General features: G+C 38.6%; 1 protein-coding gene and 1 long non-coding RNA gene across 2 annotated transcripts; one reads left to right on the top strand and one right to left on the bottom strand.

The window, feature by feature from the left end:
- Nucleotides 1-350: 350 nt before the first annotated feature.
- On the bottom strand, nt 351-2,447 carry LOC129602332 (uncharacterized). Its single transcript, XM_055501331.1, has 8 exons — nt 2,436-2,447; nt 2,152-2,357; nt 1,788-1,923; nt 1,068-1,164; nt 887-992; nt 653-810; nt 513-577; nt 351-449 (listed from the first exon to the last, which is right to left on the bottom strand). The coding sequence occupies exons 1-8, from the start codon at nt 2,445-2,447 to the stop codon at nt 351-353; spliced, it is 879 nt and encodes a 292-aa protein (XP_055357306.1).
- Nucleotides 2,448-14,118: 11,671 nt separating this feature from the next.
- LOC129602334 (uncharacterized) lies at nt 14,119-17,125 on the top strand. Its single transcript, XR_008692385.1, has 3 exons — nt 14,119-14,157; nt 14,345-14,418; nt 17,060-17,125. It is a non-coding gene; the product is annotated as an uncharacterized LOC129602334 (long non-coding RNA).
- The last annotated feature ends 405 nt before the right edge of the window (nt 17,126-17,530 follow it).

Below are 17,530 nucleotides of genomic sequence, written 5' to 3'. Positions count from 1 at the left end.
GTACACCCCATCGGTGCCGCTGTAATATTATGAGCCTTGCTGTACAATCTGCATAAAATTTGGTAGAAACTTTTCAAAGCCTGTCGGTACTCAGATAGTATGAGAGCGTAACCCAGTCGTACAATTGCACAAGATCGTGGTACCCGGAGTTATTAGTCGGAATCACTAACACAGTAACAAACGAGATCAGTTTGAAAACCCTTGGAAAAAAAATTAAAAAGACTTTTAATGGTACGCAAGGAGACCCAGGGCATATGAAGACGTTGACATATTTATTCAACATTAATATTATTAGTAATTAATAAAATTATGATCAGTCAAATTACAACCATCAAGCCCAAGGGGATTGTTTAATCAATTCCGACAGGAAGGGCCGCAGTGAGCTTGACTTGCAGTTTCAGGGAGAAGTCACTAGGGTTAACGTATCCTTTCGACGGATCCAGTAGGTCCTTAAGCACCAAACGTTCATTAACAACGTACGCTTCATAATTTCCCCACCCGACAAATCTTACCGTAAATGATATAAAATTCCAGTATCCCCAGGCAATTTCTTCTTCGCAGTACACGTGGGATATCGCTGAAACATGAAAAAATCAACATTTTAGCGGTTATTCTTTGTAAATAAGCAGCAGTCAGCAAAACATATCTGTACGTTTAGTAACAAGTCCCAGTTCCGCTTTCCATGGTAGCAAGCGGAGTTCTGCATTAACTTCACATGTCCAAGTATCGGAATCCGCATCAACATCACATTTCACAAAATAACCCCACCGAGGAGACCCTTCCAGGATGTGCTTCTTAACCAAAACCCTCCTGCAACAGGACGACGGCCCTTCATAACGTTTATTGGTTCTAACTTCTAAGCATCATACAAAGTACAACGGCTTACCAAGGCAACTTCCGGATTACGATTGGATCGCTCAACGTTCCTCTTTGCTCCAGTTTCCTGACATCCGGCACCGTAAAATTGACCAAACCTTCAGCTCGCAGCTCATCTACAAATATTAAGAAAATGTTTATAACTAAGAAAATGTCTTGGCAGTGTCCATTCGATACGCGAATGTGCTCACTTTGTCGGGCCTCCGTGCGGAACGGCAGCGCCGGTTTGACATCGGCGTGTTTGTAGCGGAAAATGTCCAACAGCTCCGATTGAAGCAGCAAACCAGTCTGGCCAAATTCATAACTGCATTATTTTAATAGAGTTATCATACCCTAAATACACGGAAACTACTATTTTACTGTCTTTGAAACTGTTTGTAAACTCTATCTGCTTTTGTTTTCAAATCTTGAACAGAAAGACAAATACCAGAACTTTGCCGGTTGCCTCCCACTCTGAAACGCCCCCGATATGCCATAAAATAGCTCATAGAATCATAATATAACAAAAAAGTAAGAAAAACATAAGTGTTCCTAACTTATCCAAAAATATATTCCAATAGCCCGGTCAGACACTTCCGCTTAAAAGAGCTGGTTAACAACAGGCGAATAAATAGTACTCTAGTTACTGTATTCTGATAGTACCAGGAAAAATGCACGTTAGCGTTCACTGGTAGACCGGAGCTCAACAGCTTTTTGACGTTTTTTCTTATGTGAATGATAATTAATTTTTAAATTCGTACCACTCTAATTTTTTTAACTTCGTACCACTTTCAGTAGCACTTTTAACATGATTATTAACTTTAAATCAGCAACATACTGAACGCAACCACCCAAGAACTTTCGCAATATTTTCGCAACACTTTTGTAACAACCAGCAATATTTCTCCGTTAACAGTGTAAAAGCTCAGTACCTGGGCAGGGCCATTCATCAGCTGTGTATCGGTCAAGACCGGAAAGCGGACGCGATATAATGCCGCGCCCAGCATTTCACGCCGATTGACGGGTGAAGCTTCCATATCCTTCTGACTACAGGCGTTCGCAGCCCACCTGCCAACAAAACCCGATGGTAAAAGATTAAATTCACAAAGGGCTTCAGGGCGAGAAACTGCGAAACATCGCCTTGAGGTGACCCGGAATCGTACAGTGTGTCGTACGCTAGTTCCTGTTAGCGGTCCACTTTAACGTTTGGTTATATTTGCCGTTTGTGAAAATTTGGGGCCGATTTTGCCGTACTGTTGCATCTGGAGAACTATCAGTGCGGGCAGTGCTCCTTACTTTTCAACCGACGCATAGATGGTAGCTTCATCGGCGGCCAACGTCTCTCGTTGGAGGATAATCTGCAACGTCTCTTGTCCGATACCAGAGAACTTTTCCGACTGCCAAACGCCTTCTGCCGATCCATCAATCAAACCAAGACACTTCTCCATGATATCGTCGTCCTCACCCTCCACCATGGGCGGGGTGTATTTATAACGAACGGCCTAAAGAAGCAAGAATTCACACCAGCAAAAAAAATTCTGAATACGACAGACACTAAGCAACCTGCCCAGGATACATACGTTGTCCAGCATTTCTAGGCAGTTGTCTGTGTTCAGATTGCTCAGGATAAAGCGGGTGCACTTGCGAACCAGCGATGGTAAGGCATACTTATCGGCGCAGTTGAGTGTGTCGAATACGTTCTCCTCGCTCACAGCTTCGTCACGGTGTCCGTGTAGATGTAGCTACACCAGTAACAAAGTTCACTCATTTCGATGGGTATCCAGTACATAGGGTCATGTAAATTGACCGTATAACCGAAAACAGCACTGCAGATCGGACACTAAACCTACCTGAGCATATTAGCGAAGGCGTCAGGAAGAATATCGGGAATATCAACCGGGTTCGTGCACTTCTCCGGTAGACTTCCATAGAACATGGTGTGGAATACGTCGCTCCGGGCTCCCATGATGACTCTATACAAATATCAATTATGGTATCAATCAGAACGGAGATCCGCCATCACATGCGCAACGCACAGTTAGCACTTAGCACCTGTGAGCTGGAAAGATCCTCACTGCGCCATACTGGCGTCCCACCGCGAACTGAACATCGCTCATTTCGCCACAGTCTAACACCTGTCGCAAACACTTTGCCACCTTTGTAGCATCCCCACGATTATTGCGGTTGGAAGGCTCTGGGAAACTTTGGGACATGGTTGCTGTTGCGAAACGCAAATCTGTAGTAGCCTGCCAGGGAACTGGTGAACACAGACACAATCCTGTTCAATAAGCTCCGAGCGAAACAGCATGTAATGGTGAAAATAAGGACCCTGGAAGTGCTGTCTATCGAAGAAAACCAGAAAGATAAAGGTGAACTGAATTACAAGAACAGATGATAAGCATTCAACAATATATCGTAAGACGTACTCTACGTAAAGAATAACTATAACGGTTCACGAGTCCACGACCAAAGGCAAAAAGTAAAAACATTTTCGCAAGCTGACTTCCACGTAACTCCTGCTACATGGGAGATTGCTGGCAGCCCGCTCAGCTGACAAGGCGTGCATACTGAACACAACAAATACAGTAACAGTAGTAAGTACAAGCCCAGCACGGATGAATATTGGCCGATGACTATTAAAAAATATGTAATTCCAAGGATGTGTAGCTTTGTGGTCGCTTACAGACTGTCATAATTGATAATATTAATGAACCCGTACGTATGTTTAGTAATATCTATATTATGATACACTTAACATAAGTTACCTAATCGAAACACGGACTGTCTACTTGTACATACAGTACATAACTTGCAATGCGACTAACGTGATGATGACTAACGTGTTAAGTTATACATGAATTTTTTACTTTGTATTGTACTCTTACTTATTGTTAAGTACTGTAGCGCTCAGATATTTCTACTGTTCGTGTGTTGTGTTCGGCCAGGTATAAATTCCCATGCTGTGTATGCAAAACACAGCAGGTTAATGGGTTACCTGCTACCGAGATGAAACTATTAAACTATTAAGTTGTGCTAGAACAGTGTGCATTTCTTATCGCGTCCATGGTAACAAGCTTATGATTGACCACTGGACCTTGACAAATGATTTTGGCAAAAAGTCAACAATCTTGGATCCACCGCTACATTTAGAGAATTTTGATGTACTTTAAAGCAACAAAATTGGTGAAGTAGAAGCCGAGATCCTTTGCCTCAAAGGACAGGGGCCGAAGTCCAGGCACAGATAATCAGTATTCATATAACTAGTATAATAATAACAATTATATGGATATTCATATAATCAGTATTCATATAACAAATGATTTTGGCAAAAAGTCAACAATCTTGGATCCACCGCTACATTTAGAGAATTTTGATGTACTTTAAAGCAACAAAATTGGTGAAGTAGAAGCCGAGATCCTTTGCCTCAAAGGACAGGGGCCGAAGTCCAGGCACAGATAATCAGTATTCATATAACTAGTACAATCATTATACCTACTCTAGTACTCGTATAAAAATGATTGTAAGCTGCGCAGCAGGATAACTGAAGAAGAAATAGGCACATTCGTAGGTAGTAGTAGCAGTACAAACTATAACAACAGGAAGTTGTTAGGATGTTAACAATTTTGTACTAAGTACAACAGTGCCAGAAATCACGAGAATTCGTAAGTACACCACAGTACCGTTGAACAGCCAAATGCTGCTACCTGCACCTGTGGGCAGTAAGCTAACTGAGAAACGAACAGTCGTCATCGCTGCGCAGGTTATGGAAGCCGAGAGCCGCAAAAAGCCTTCTCCGTTGTAGTACTTACTTCGTACCCCTGTCTTCTCCCTACAATAGCAACTGTCAATTAATACCAGCAGCCCGCTTGTATCTGCGGCACTACTGCTGCGCAGTGCGCAGTAGTGCCCACACCGTAGCATCTGTTGCCCACACCGTAATACTTACGTGATGCGCACGTATCATTTGCTCCGTTACTTCGTGCTTTGTTTGCTGCAGTATCTACTTCGTTGCTGTAACATTCATATCATAGTGAAAACATCGAGCAACTACCTGTATATATATTAATTACATAATAAAGGAATTTTTTGTGTTTACACTTTACCAGTAATTTTATTGTCGCTGTTTGTTTACAGTTTACAGTGTGAAGGCCGATAGCTCCGCCTTCATGATTGGCCATTCGCCATTGTGTTTTGCTGTTCTGGGGATTTCCATCCCACACATTGCTGCTGTTTTGACGGACCTACAGCACAGCTGCGCTGGCTGTAGGATCCGATCTCATTAGTCGGTGTTTGCTGCGCCACGGTGCGCACCTTAGATTTCGGCATTAAAGCCTCAATCCGGGTTCGCCGCTGTTTCGCCGTCGAAGGTACGTGGGCGCCCATAAGGCCCCACGTTACAACAGTCACATTTTTTGTGTTATTGTGTGCTAGATGCTAGATGCAGTAGAATAACAACTTTTGTTGACAAATTCTGGACGCGTAGAGCTTTCGTTAATTATTATTAATGTCCGAGCGTAAGTTTCGTATGAAATAGATCACAAGAAAATGCTCAAGGCTCGGGGCAAATGTTTTTATTGTAAATGGAAAACCTTATAACGGAATTGGATTTTTTAATTTTAAATTATTAAAGAATTACTAGTAAATAAATATTAAATACTACTGAATTAGTATTAAACATTATCTTACTTTTCTTTATTTATTTTTTATTTATTAAATCAGGTATTATCAAATTAATTAATAATGTTCTTACTTTTGAAATTTTAATTTTTAAATTATTTTCCTCTCATGGTCGAATTTCGGTGACAGTGTGACAGCCCCGCCTACTTACGATACGTCACTACAAAGATTTTATTTTTTAATATTATTTTTAATTCATTTTTCTTCCATAGTCGAATTTCGGTGACAGTGTGACAGCCCCGCCTACTTACGTTACGTCACTACCAAGATTTTATTTTTTAATATTATTTTTTAATTATAATTTTTAAATCTTAGTTTTAATTATTTTCCTTTCATGGTCGAATTTCGGTGACAGTGTGACAGCCCCGCCCACTTAAGCTACGTCACTACCAAAATATTAATTTTAGTTCATTTTAATTTTATTTTTTAATTCATTTTTCTTTTTTGGTCGAATTTCGGCGACAGTGTGACAGCTCTGCCTATTTATGTCACGTCACAATCAAAGTTCAAGTACAGCAATAAAAGAGAAAATTAATTAAGATTCTTGTGGGCTGTCCTTTAAGAGGGCCCCTGGACTGCTAACTGCTAAGTACTAACTCGGAAGTCACTAACGACAAGCTACAAATATTATAATGTTGGGTGTAGTAAGTACAACACAGATAATTGCAAACAGTATAACAATTGCTAATAAAATCATTGCATTAGGTGGTCTTTACAACATGAATTATTATATCTGCATGAATTTTAAGACTTCAACCAATAATTGGCATTCTTTATTTTTCGCGAACTCAAAGCCACATATCTTTGTTTTGCAACATGTATCACACGATTTCTGCTCGATTTGAAATACAGATTACAATCGATGATCTTTGCCGTAGGATGAATCTTATGCCCCATCTACGGGTGGGAAGACAGTAAATCTCTAGAAACGTTTTGATACACATGACCTTTTAGTGGTATTAAATCAGAATTTTTGTACATTGTGCGGAAAAAGCTACCGCTTTCGTGCGGGAGATGAGAAAGCTGAAAAACGAAACGGCTACCAGCGCTGCCAGTCCAAAAGTGATACTATCTGTAGTGCCACCGGTGCTTTAGTACACAAAAAATATTAGAAAAGTGATTATAACGTTAAACTTATCAAATGTGTGAATTAATATAATTATCGTTTTATTTTTAATGATTTAGAGCATTTCCATTATCTACAGATTTAGTGCTCACTGTATTACCATATGTACTACTATAGGAACTACTATTATTAATGGTACTACTATTATTATTATTAATGGTACTATTATTATTAATTCCTATTATTATTGTGAATTATTATTAATTATTATTATAATTTAATTTTTCGAAGTTATCATTTGTGTAAATAAAAAGTGCCTACTATAGCTTTTTCACACTGAAGCAAGTATTACAATACTACTCGTACATACTGTACTGCATGTACTACGTAATAGTATGTACACAAATTTTCTCCAGAGAAGTAGAAATAGGGAAAGAAGATCGATAAAGCATGTGCAAAACGGTTGTCTATTAAGCACGCGCATTTATTAGAAATCCTTCCCAAAAAATCTTTCCCGAAAAATGACCACACCGAAATTACGAAAAAAAAGCAAACTTCGGTAATAATAAAAATTTCTGTACGTTTTCTCTAATGTTACTCTATCTTGACACAAAAGATGAAAGTTTTTTGAATTTATAGCGGTGACGGGCCCTGATGAGTTTGAATGGTCATTTAGTACGGTCGGAATGCTATGCGGAAGATGCAGTTCATCTTCCGTCAGTACGACTGTACGAGTAATAATTATTCAAGTAATATTATTCAAGTAATATAATTTTCAAGTAATAATTATTATTATAATGAATATATAAACAAATATATAATATGTACTAGAGTGCGACTATTCTCACCCCTTGCACCCCCTTTTGACTATTGTCACCCCCTTTTTTTAAATAAAGTGAACACCCCCTTAGGCTGTAGTCAACACATTTTTCACCCCCTTTGACTATTTTCACTCCTCGGCCATTTCTTTTAAAAAATACATTGTTGCTAGCTTGGCCTTTTAGCCATCTTAAGTAGGATAGTAAACTACCGGAAAGGTACAAAAAGGTGCCAGCGACCACTGAGTGCTGTTAGCGCGGAAAAGGGGCAGTCGTTTGTTTATGACTCTGTACCACCGGTGTCGACACCAGTGATTCAGAAAGTGTTGAGGTCAACCGAAAGCGAGGGCATCGAAATTTTCTTCCGTGCGTGCAGCCTCAAAGGGATGGTCATAATTGTGGACTTATTGCGATCACATTCGCTGCGGAGCTCATCAGCTAAAAACCCTTGAAGATGTTAAGTTTAATGTTAAAAGAATGAGGTCGCATCTCAGCGATGTATTAAGTGTCAATAAGCTTCGCTTGGCGCCTTCCCCCAGGCTGCCGGTGATGGCAGAAACAGGGTTGGAAAAGAACCGCTGGTGGAAAAAAAATTATAAAGAATAAATTTAAAGTTGATGGCAATAGCCAAAAGGGCGTGTGTGTTTATGTACTGGATAAACGACAAAAGTTGGGAATGGCAGAGAAATTTCACATTAACTTCAGAAACGATCACGTTAAGCATCAACCGACAAAGGCGGCCTAATCACAGAGAAAATTTGGTCTAAATTTGCCCCTATCGGTGCTGTCCCACTCCGGCCGCAAGATCGATGCCGCATTTCCTCGTTGGATTTCGATGATTATCCGCTGGCGAAGAAATTCCGTGGCTCGTTTTTCGCCGGTTTCCTGTCGTATCATCTGGCCGAATTCCGTTATCGTGCGGGCAGCATCCGGTCCGGGTGGTCCGAGCGTCACAAAGCCAAGAGCACGAAACACGTAGTCCTGAAGTGTTTCGTGCGTGTCAGGGAGTGACAATAGTCAAAGGAGGTGTTTATTTTATTAAAATAAAGGGTGTGACAATAGTCAAAAGGGGGTGCAAGGGGGTGACAACAGCCATTTCCTGTACTATACATTAATATATATTATAGAAGTACTCATAATATTAGTATTATTACTATTACATAATATCTACATGTTGTTATTATTATTATTAATTTTTAAGCTTTTATGTATTTTTAAGTATTTTGTTCAGTTTATTCTACTGCGTGGTCGAACCAAATGTCGGTCTCCTATTTTGGTCCAGCTCGCAGACTTTTGAACCTGGTGACACTTTTTTCCATAAGCAGTATTTCAGTCTTTTTAACTGATTTACAGTTTACTTGGCGAAAAACTTCTGCTTTTCAAAGAAAAAGAGTTGCTGGCATGGTGCATAGTCTGAATGAGCTATGTAATTCCCGCATTTTTGTGACCTTTCCAAAAACTGCAAGTTTTTTGTCAGATTTCTTCACTTACTTTAGGGAAATTTTTTTGCTGCAAAACAGGCTGCAACCAGATAAGTCGTTTTCGGTTGATAAGTGTAGCTAAATGATTGCTTTCATAGATATAAGTTTAAACCTTGTCAGTTTCTGAAGCGTCGGAGAGGAATTCGTTTTCAAAACCCCCGCTAGCTGATTTTACGAGAGTTCTGTGTGCGGAATTTTGTGCCTACCGCTTCTTGCCCAGACACGTTCAGTTAAGGTCACAGTTTTTAACAAAAAAAGAAACATTGCCGCTACCCAGAATTCTTTAGAATGGTTATACCCAAGAAATACTTCGTCGAATAACGGCAGTTTTACCGAATGGGCAAATTTGAATTTGGGTTTCCGGGACATCCTCCAACTCCACCCATTTTTTCCAAAGAATTGATAAAAAATTCATGGCTTTATATAATTTTGGTTTTACATATTTTTTTATATTGAGCGAACACTGCTCTTTCAAACGAAACTAGAAAGCTGTCAATTGAAGGTTGGAAGGACCGCAAAACTTCATAGAAACAGACCGACATTTTGTTTGGCTGCCCAGTAATGTTACTCTACTTTCATGGAAAAAAATTTTTCTGAGAGGCAAACTGGTGACCATTCCCTGGTTAGTTTTACAACCAGATCGATGCAGCAGTTCCCCGAAATAGTCATTCCCGCTGCAAACGTTATAGTTTTTTTTCAGTTGGAAGAATTCTCTGAATCCTTTAAGATACAAAAAATTTATAACTTTGCACGCGACCACAAACTGTAAGCTTGCAACAAAACCCACTTTATATTACAGAACATTTAAGGTGTTCAGTAAGAGAACCTACTGCTGTTTCAGTCTAAGACAAGACAAGACAACTTTATTCCCCCAGATTTCTTCTGGCAGGGGCACACCATGCCTTGTGCCGTATGATTAACTTAATTAACATTCAAATATCAAAACAGCAATCAAAGTTAAGCACATCCAAAACAAAGGTAAAAACAGACATACGTAATAATAGTAAAACAGACGAAAGATAAACAAGATTTACGCAGACTTGTACAAAAATATGGGCTATATATATTCGGCTGCGTCAATCAGAATTGACATTCAGGCTGTGAGGAGGCAACAGTAACATCTCACCGCTAAATACTTTGCGGCTGTCTTTCAGGATCTGCTTAAAAAAATTATTTAAACAGAAGAACAGCGTTTTATCGTTTTCCGTCGGTGGATCCCTTCTCTGTAATAACTTCTGCATCGTTTCCACTATCCCGCCATCGGGTATGGCTAGCTCCATGACGGCTAGGCGCTCCTTCAGTTTTTCTCTGTGTGGGGAATATGCCGGGCATTCGTTCAGAGCATGCAGTTCGTCCTCCACTATCTCATAGAACTTGCATATCCGCTCCTCCCTCAACAAGCCGTTCCATCTTCCTGTCTCCACGGCAAGGTGGTGGTTTGCAGTCAACATCTTTATCCAGTTTTCGCTGATCGTTATAGGCATGGTTTTTAGGAGCTGGACTTCTCTGCTTTCCGGTAGACACTGAAACAAAAACAGCAGCCTGCTGCTCCTGGCAGCAAGGGCGTCACAGGTTCGGTAAAAGGGGGGTGTCAAATTTTGACAGGGGGCAAAATTTGACGGGGGGCAATCGGTTTTGAAAAACATACTCTGTCTGCTCTCTTCAATATTACTCTGTCTGTTCTCTTCTAAATTTTGACGGGGGGCAATCGGTTTTGAAAAACAGGGGGAGTCAAACTCCGAAAAATTGCCGGTTGACACCCCTTCTATGACGCCCCTGCCTGGCAGCATTATTATGTATAATGAAGCAGCAGCAATGCACCGCATCATACGTTCTAACATTACTCATGATTACAGACGGAGCAATCTGACAACTGTACGAGACCAGTTTAGTATTTAAATTTTTACCTATACTGCTGGCTTAGTTTGTAAATGGTAGGTAGCTTTTTCTGCCAAGATGGTCGATAGATCACTACGCGCTTTTTTCTATGTAACAGTTAAAAAATTGCTGACAAACCGAACTAAAGTACAGGTAGTGAGGTGCCGATCCAGAGTGTTAGCTGAATCATCTTCAGAAACGGTCAAACAACTACTACCATAATAAGCGTGCACCCCAGATATAAATTTTGGACGAGTAAAACTGGCATCGTACAGATTACTGTAACGTTTGATGTGCCAGACAGGGTGCATAGCCTATAAAGTATAAATTTAACATAGTGTAGAATTTACTTTCAAATTTTGTTTTGGCCCCGCCCTTTTGATGATAGCAGCGGAAAATATTTTTCATGTTTCTCCCTTTGCTAATCTATCTTCATACAAAAGATGGAATTTTGCTGAATTTACAGAATTTATTTCCGTTGAAAATGGACAAGTTAAAGCTAAAAAACAGAAAACCACGCCGACTCCTTTAACGTCGTACATACTTTGTACGCATCCAATTAGGAATCAGAGGACATAAGTAACAATTAGTATGGATGGACTCGTATTTACCCGTTAGTATTGTACAAATACATTAAAGCCGTACATTATACCTGTACAAGGAGTGTCACTACTCTTAAAAATTTAACTACTAGTAATTCAAAGAACAATCTCAAAACTCATAGTAACATCTTTAAAAGTATCATTAATAAACTTTATTCAGTTTCTTTTAATAAACGGCAACGCCTTGCGCTCACATCAACAAAACTTTTTTCTGTTTATTGTGTTGTAACTGTTTTGGTTTTACAATAAAACTTTTGTTTGTACTAGTTCCGAGCATTGGGTTGACTCCTATCACTTTAGTCTCTCTATTGTACTTAACATTATATTTCAATAACTTTTTTGGGCAAAGTACATTTTTTAAAAAATCTCGCGCCATTCATCGGTACAATTTTTAGAAGCTGAATCTATTTCTGCTAATATGCGTTGTGTGTTGAATCGCGCTTGCACTGCACTATTTTACAGATCGATACGTGGCAGATTTTCTAAACTGTTGTTAAATCGGTTACAGTACTATTATAACATGAAATGGAGTAATGAAGCAAGGTTGCAGTGGTGAGTTTATGTGTGCAAAGATTGGAAACTGAATCGCGCAATGGGCTTCTCATGGGAGTTCCGTTCTCATTAGTCTGTTAAAGAAGTTTACTGTAGAACGGCTACTTAAGTTTTCGGTTTCAAAACAATTACACCCATCGTCACGGCAACCGTGCGCAATGCACAACCTTCGATGAGGCGATGAACGATTCAAAGCTTTAAATCGCGTCTGATGCAAAGTACGATTATCGTACAGTTTATCGTACAGTTTCTAGCAGAAACTTCTTATTACAAAATTAATAGTAAGGTGTGTACTGAGCATTGAGCACGTTTTTTACTTATCTATGTTTTGAATTTCGAAAATAATTATAAAAATAATACTTACCAAGGCACTTTTCATCAGACAAATTTCTTTTGTTCAAAATAGAAAGTTTACTACCGTGGTTTGCTTTATATTTCATTTGCAAAGGCCAAAAGGGCGTGCCTGGTGCCCAAACAAAAATGAGTACTATCTATAGTCTATAGATTCATATACTCTTACGTCCTTTTTTTCGCGAAATTATCTCTTAATTCAAGGTTCAAATTTCAGAACCGTTCATATTTTTAAAAAATCTAGCGTCCATCAAAGGGGGTCACCTACACTTTGAAAAAAATTCTTCGGTCTTTCAGAACGTTTTAAAAACGTTTTCAGTTTTTCAGTACTTTAGCTCTCAAGCATTTAGAAATTTCTAGAAACATCTAGAATGATCAAAACATACAGATTTGCAACTTAGCAGCATGTACCAAAAATGCTGAGAACTATGTATATAAAACACCAAACAGTTTATGCCCCTCTGTTTGTCCAGTCAATATTTTTGAATATTTCTAGTCGGTCCAGAATTTTGAAATCCATGTTTCCAATACTAAACTATCTGAATACATATCACATTATCTTACTGTCTAAGTATCCACATATTTAAAAACATATCGAAATATACATTTAACCTCCAGTTTTTTGCACTTCAGAATTTCGAAAGTATTTAAAATATTTAAATACCTGAATATCTTACTGTTCAAAAATCTAAACATTCAAATATATTTCTATTTCTAAATACTTCTAAATATTTCTAAACGTTTCTAAATGTTTCTAAATACCTCAAAACCCGAACCGGCCCGCGAAGCGTGGCCGTCACCTTAATGCTTCAGAAGATCAAAATATCTAAATATTTTGATACCTAAAATATCTGAGTAATTAAAATTACTAAACATGTAAACAATTTACCATGCAGTAATAGCTGATAGCGCCACGCTTTTACGCATTTTAAAATCTTTGAAATATGTCTAAACCATTTTAAACTTCGTTATCTCCTTCGTGTTTCTATACCTAAAACACAGCTGGTGGCGCGCTAGCGCCACCGATACTTGTCTTAAGAGTTATACACTATTACGTCTTTTTACTTTTGTAATTCCAAAACAAATTTCAGACTCATACATTCTAGCTCCAAATTTTATTAAAAATTCAGACACGTGTCAGAAAAGATTCATTTGCAGTTTTAGAAAATGTTCAGTCTTGCAAACAGTTTCTAAAAATCTTTAAAATTTTCGCAGTACTTAAGCAGTACTTTCCATGGAACAGCTTCTAGAAATTCCCGTTAGAATAACTTAAGGTTCTTACAGATATGGATCGCATGATCAGCTTAGCAACTGCTTCGTTCTACAAAAATTTGTTTTAAAAGTTGCAAAAATAGAAGCCAGTCATGTGTGTTCCTGTATTACAGCTGCTAGTGCACGTATTTTACCGACCTAACGGTACTCGTACAGTAGTTTTGTTGGGAGCTTGGCACGTTTGCACGCGCATGTAAAACTTTTGTTTCAGCCAACCAATCTCGTACTTAAAAGTTTGCAGATTATTAATTTTCTCTATTGCAATTTGTGGACGAACAAAGGTCACGTCTGAAAGAAATTCTAAAATTTTGTCCGAGGAATCTGTGCAAACTGTGATATGTGTTAATTTATTTAAGTAATGTTTTGCCTTACCACTAACTCGTCAATTTTGGAATCTTTTATTTGGAACTGGAGTTTTAGCACTCTAAAATCTTAAACACCTCCAATTTCCTAAGCTGGGGGCGAATACCTCTATATTTCGCTTGCACGTTTAAAAGAAATTTTTTGACAAAAAATTTAAAGAAATTCTTTGACGAACAAATCAAAGGTCACGCTATTTGAAATCTCCGGAATTCTGCCAGAAAACTAATGCCAAAACTGGTTCGGTAAAATCTACTCGTAACATAACTGTATACGCAAGTCTAAAAAACTTACAACTTTTTTATTAATATTGATACTAAAAGAGGTTAAGAATGCTAGTTCTGCGCAGCGGGGTCGCTAGTGCTACCTGTATATTTTCGTAAATTTGTACACGTTCAAAACAGCTTTAAATATTTAAAAATGTTTTTAAAGGTGGGCTCGTCGAAACTTTTATGGAGTTAGAAAAATAAGTGGAAGATCGCAAGGTTCCGGAAAAGTTGTGAATGGTATTTCGCAATTAACTTTAAGTTCTTGCAGCTTTGGAATTTTTTATTTAGAATGGCGGTATAAAAATTGCACAACTTTTTCTATGAAATTAAAATGTTCGCTGAATACACAGCCTCAGCTAGAGCCCGGCACGAGCCGAGCAGCTCGGCTCGGCTCGCGAGCGCTCGGAGCTCGCGAACACTTCGAGCGAGCAGGCGCTGTTTTGTAAATTTATGAACGAGCCGAGCAACAAGAAAAAAATATGCGAGCGAGCCGAGCGAGCGGGATCGCCGGGTGCGAGCGATCACGAGCTTACAGGCTGACTTTATGCTAACTGAAAAAAATGCGTAAAAAATGCGTAATTCCTGCGTAAAAATTATCTAAACCAAGCTGAATAGGGTCGTAAATCACCGTCACCTTCGCGCTTCGCGCGAACTAGTTTACTGGGAGTCGGGAGTCTCGGGACTAGGTAACGATAATCCGTAAGCAACAAAGACATTATTGAACCGAGCTTGGTAAACAATTCAGACATTTTTATTGCATTTCAAAATACACAATAAAACGGGAATCAGTTCAAATTTCAGCGAAAAAACGAAGTTATAAAAAATGAACAGCCAATGTGGAAGAGAAGTTATTTTAGATATCCTTTTTTGACAAAGTTTTTGCTTTTTGGGGAGACTAAAATTTTGGAATACGTAAATAATTTGCGCAAAAAACTTGAAACGTTAAATTATCTCCGCTGACGAGCGAGCCGATTTGCAAAAATAAGAATACGAGCGAGTCGAGCGAGCGACAACAAAGTAAAATTGAAAAACGAGCGAGCCGAGCGAGCGGCGGTTCGGCTGCGAGCGAGCTGAACGAGCGGAAAGTTTAGGCAAATGAAAACGAGCGAGTCGAGCAGCACTTTTCCTGCTCGTGCCGGGCTCTAGCCTCAGCCGACAGCAAAAATAGGCGGCCTAGTTATAGAGAGAATTTCATCTAAATTAGCCGATGCTGGTGCTGTTCCCAAGACAGAGGCACATGTCCCAAGACGAGTCAGAAACTGTTAAAACGCTCATTTCCTGACCATTTTAAAAGACCTAAATTTCTAAAAGCCATAAATTTCTGAAGGCAAAACTGTTCAAAGTTTTCAACACCTCCATTACCTCAAACTCAACTGGTTGCGCGCTAGCGCGACCGCTACCTTGTTTCATATACTCCTACGTCCTATTTTTCGCGAAATTATCTCCTAATTCAAGGTTCACAATTTATAACCTTTCATATTTTTTAAAAATCTAGCGTCCATTATAGGGGGTCACCTAAACTTTGAAAAAAATTCTTTGCTCTTCTAGAACGTTTTAAAAACGTTTTTATGTTCTCATTACTTTAGCTCTTAAGTATTTAGAAATTTCTAGAAACATCTAGAATGATCAAAACATACAGATTTGCAAACTTAGCAACATATACAAAGGATGGAACATTACACCCGGATTATATCACCCGGGTCCCGGAATATTCATTGGTTGGAGCAATGGTTCTATTAAGGACTACGCTGTATATCCCAACAACAACAACAACAACATATACAAACGATGCTGCTAACTATATAACACACTAAATAGCTTACGCCCCTCTATTGTTCAGTGAATATTTTTAAATATTTCTTGTCGGTCCAGAGTTTGAAAATCCATGTTTTCAAATAGTAAAATATGTGAATACATATCACATTATCTTACTGTCTAAGTTTCTGAATATGAAATACATAATTATCTAAATTTAAATTTTACCTCTCGTTTTTCTGTGCTTCAGAAATTCGAAATCTAGCCTTCAAAGTATTTAAATACCTGAATATCTTACTGTTCGAAAATCTAAACATTTAAATGTATTTCTATTTCTAAATGTTTTTAAATACCTCGAAATCCAAGACGGCCCCGCGCAGCGGGGCCGTCATCTTAATGCTTCAGAATATCAAAATATTTAGATATTTTGATACCTAAATATCTGAGTAATCAAAATTACCAGATATCTACATAGCTTAACATGCAGTAATAGCTCATAGCGCCGCGCTTTACGCATTTTAATATCTTTGAAATATGTCTAAAACCATTTTGAATTTCGTTAGCTTTTTCGTGTTTCCACTTTCCATACCTAAAACACAGCTGGTGGCGCGCTAGCGCCACCGATACTTGTACAGTATACAGTGTTACCACGCGTAGCTGCACAAAATCGCCGCTTGTTTTATGGTCTGTTTCTCGTGCACCGCTTATCGTACCGTAAACGATTTAGTCTTCGCTAGACAATTTTACTGACTACTAAAAAATGGGCCGTGCTCGTTAACTATGGTGTCAAACGAAATTTTGCAAAAAATTTATCAAATTTGCACTTCGGCATGAAGACACTTCGGCATGCATGAAGACCCTTTGGCATGAGAACATTTCGGCATAGATCACTGTGCTGTACAGCTTGTACCGTATTAAACTATTAATGGCATGCGGTGTATGTACTAGTACTGGTACTTTGTATGTAGGTACGATGTATGTACTTTGTACGTACATATAGATATACTGTATGTACTAATTAAATCAACGCTCATAATACGCGTCACTATTATTTTAGAATAATTGTAAGTAATAATGCCATTTGAAATACTGCCTTTCAAAAATTTAATTTTTGATGATTTAGAAACTGAAAAAAGTTTGTTCCGAAGAAACCCCCGGCCCCCAAGGGGCCATTCACATTCCAGGAAAGGTAAAAAAAAACATCTTAACAATGAATTACTTAAATGTGATTTTCCGGTACTTCGTTTTACTACTGTAATTCCATTTCCAAGCAACAATCAATTTCCAATCAAAAGTATTGCAGTTCCAATGAAAACCGTTGCCCCGAGACACTTCGCAAGAAAATGTGTCAGTCACAATTTTTCTATCATAATAAAATGTATAAACATATGTTAATTCCACAGCCTCAGCCGACAGCAGAAATAGGCGGCCTAATGATACAGAACATGCATCTCATCTAAATTAGCCGATGCTGGTGCTGTTCCCATGACCGAGGCCGCTAAAGTCGTATAAAGTTAATCATTATTATGCGGCAAATATAGGTTGTAATATAGATAAATCTTGAGATATATATAGATAAATCAGCAAATATAGA

The sequence above is a fragment of the Paramacrobiotus metropolitanus genome, unplaced genomic scaffold (assembly GCF_019649055.1).
Source record: "Paramacrobiotus metropolitanus isolate TYO unplaced genomic scaffold, Prichtersi_v1.0 Parri_scaffold0000403, whole genome shotgun sequence".
NCBI classification, from domain to species: Eukaryota; Metazoa; Tardigrada; class Eutardigrada; order Parachela; family Macrobiotidae; genus Paramacrobiotus; species Paramacrobiotus metropolitanus.
The sequence above is the reverse complement of the archived record's forward strand: the minus strand, read 5'-3'. Positions and strand labels throughout refer to the sequence as shown.

Bases quoted from the DNA above. Each gene is read 5' to 3' on its own strand.
- LOC129602332 (XM_055501331.1), bottom strand. The intron at 1,165-1,787 runs GTACTGAGCTTT...GAATTTGGCCAG, and splicing joins TGATGAATGGCCCTGCCCAG to ACTGGTTTGCTGCTTCAATC. The intron at 450-512 runs GTAAGATTTGTC...TTGGTGCTTAAG, and splicing joins GGAATTTTATATCATTTACG to GACCTACTGGATCCGTCGAA.